Genomic DNA, 2,063 nt, shown 5'->3' on the forward strand with positions numbered 1-2,063 from the left:
TGATGATGTTTTTGCCATTCTGCGTTCTTCACATTTCCGCGTGAATTTCAGAATCAGTTGGTCAATCTACTGAAAAAGCTTCTTTGGGCTTCGATTGGATTTGCATTGAACCGACAGATTGATTTGGGGAGAACTGACATCTTAACAATATCGAGTCTTCTGGCAAACAAGGATAGTACGTACCTCCGGGTGTTCTTTGATTTCTCCTGGCAGTGTTTTTTGGTTTATAGTACACAAATCACATGTATCTTTTGTCAGATTGATCTCTGCTTCATCCTTTCTGATACTATTATATATGATGTCTTTATTTCAATTTCCGATGGTTCATCGCTAGTATATAGAAATATAATTGATTTTTGTATATCGATGTTGTATCCTGTTACCCTAACTGAACTCATTTATCCATGCTGGTAGCTTTTTTTTTGGGAGATGTCATAGGATTTACTACTTAGGCATCGTGTTGTCCACAGATCATTTTCCTTCGTTTCCAAACTAGATGCTTCTTATTGTTTTCTTTTCTTGCTTGGTTGCTCTGGCAGAATGTCCAGCACAAACCCTGTCTCATTCCTGGTCTTAGAGAGAAAGCACTTGTCCCCACCACTGAGTATGGTGTTCGCTCAGTGTGACAGACTCGCTCAGTGAGGAAGCTCTTCTGTATTCTTAGTTCGCTGAGAGTTGTTTTTTTAATGAAACGGATGTTAAGCTTTTGTCTGCAGCTTCTGCATCTATTGATATGATAATATGGATTTTCTCTTCTAGTTCTTTAATAGGTGAATTACAGCGATGGGTGTTTGTTAAAAGAACCTTGCATTCTGGAGATTAAACCCACTTGGTCACGACGTATTATCCTTTTTATGTATCGTTGGCTTGAATTTGCTAAAATTGTGCTCAGGAGTTTTGTGTCTGTGCATGAGGCTTGGTGGTCTGCAGTTGTCCTTCTTGCGATGTTCGGGGACTACCGTTCTTTGTCGCCTGATGTCCGGCATCTTGAAAACTGCCGTTTCCTGTGCTTTGTCCTCTTTGGTGGGAGTTCCAAGTGGGTGGGACACCGGTCCCCGCTCCTCACCTTAGCTGGACGTGGTACTGCTCCCGACTCATTCCGCTCCCTTTAAACTTCAAATTCTTGATTACCGGCTTTGACAGGTGAAAGACGTCAACTATCCAGACCCCCACTCAGCTCTGGATGGTTCCAGAAGACGCCATCCGCACAAAACGAGGCCGTGTGTTTCCATCATGTGCCACATCCTTCGGGAGAGCTGGTTTGCCTTGCTGACCGAAACGAACGTGCTCTCCACTGCATGCGCGCTTCCGACACTCCGGGGCCGTCCAGAGGCTCCCAGTGTCCGCATCAACACAAGACGGTTCTTTAGAGAACAACGTGTTAATAGCAGAGTATAATCCTCTGACCTCTTTGGCAATTACTGCTAATACCTGTGTGTCTGGTTTAGTAAAGAAGTCTGTAGGCTTCTTGTCCAAAATTGCCAGCCCTCGGTCTGACCCAGCACCCTGCCCTCGGACCCTTGGCCTTCCCCTCCAATTTCTTCCCCTGCTACCATCTCTTCCTGAAGACTCGACAACTGACAAGGAGTACCGTGCACTTTACATTACGATGCCAGTGTTTTCTCTTGTCCAGGAACAACCATCGAATCCGGAGAAGGAATGACATACTTCGTGCCCATCGTTGATGGCTTTTCTCTGCCCCAGTCAACCATGCAGATGGACACAGCAGGCCAAGATTTAACCTTGTACCTCCTGCAACTGTTATCGGAGAAGGGGCACTCATTGATAAGCACAGGTAGGAAATTGCTGTTCTTGGCTGGACACATCAGTTCCTGGGGTGTAATATTCTTTAGGGCTTCTTGAACCCATAGGCCTTAATTTGTAAAGCTAATGCTACTTGACCATCATCCAAGTTCTAAAAATAACCCATCTATGTATAAGGACATTTATTGGATTGATAATGACAATTAGGATGATGGTAATTATGATGGTGATGGTGGTGATGATGGTGATTATGGTGGTGACGATGATTATGGTGATGATGGTGATGATGGTGATGATGG

General features: G+C 44.4%; 1 protein-coding gene across 6 annotated transcripts in view; it reads left to right on the forward strand.

Moving 5' to 3' along the window:
- The first annotated feature begins 749 nt into the window (after positions 1-749).
- The window catches only part of LOC120584702 (actin-2-like), a 10,003-nt gene continuing 8,689 nt past the window's right edge, over positions 750-2,063 (forward strand). For all 6 annotated transcript variants that reach the window (XM_039840580.1, XM_039840579.1, XM_039840583.1 and 3 more), the window contains exon 1: positions 750-1,795. In XM_039840580.1, coding sequence (XP_039696514.1) covers positions 1,660-1,795 — 136 coding nt within the window. In that variant the 5' untranslated portion in view covers positions 750-1,659. The remainder of the gene's footprint in view (positions 1,796-2,063) is intronic.

This window comes from Pteropus medius, unplaced genomic scaffold (assembly GCF_902729225.1).
Source record: "Pteropus medius unplaced genomic scaffold, Ma_sr-lr_union100, whole genome shotgun sequence".
Classification (NCBI taxonomy): Eukaryota; Metazoa; Chordata; class Mammalia; order Chiroptera; family Pteropodidae; genus Pteropus; species Pteropus medius.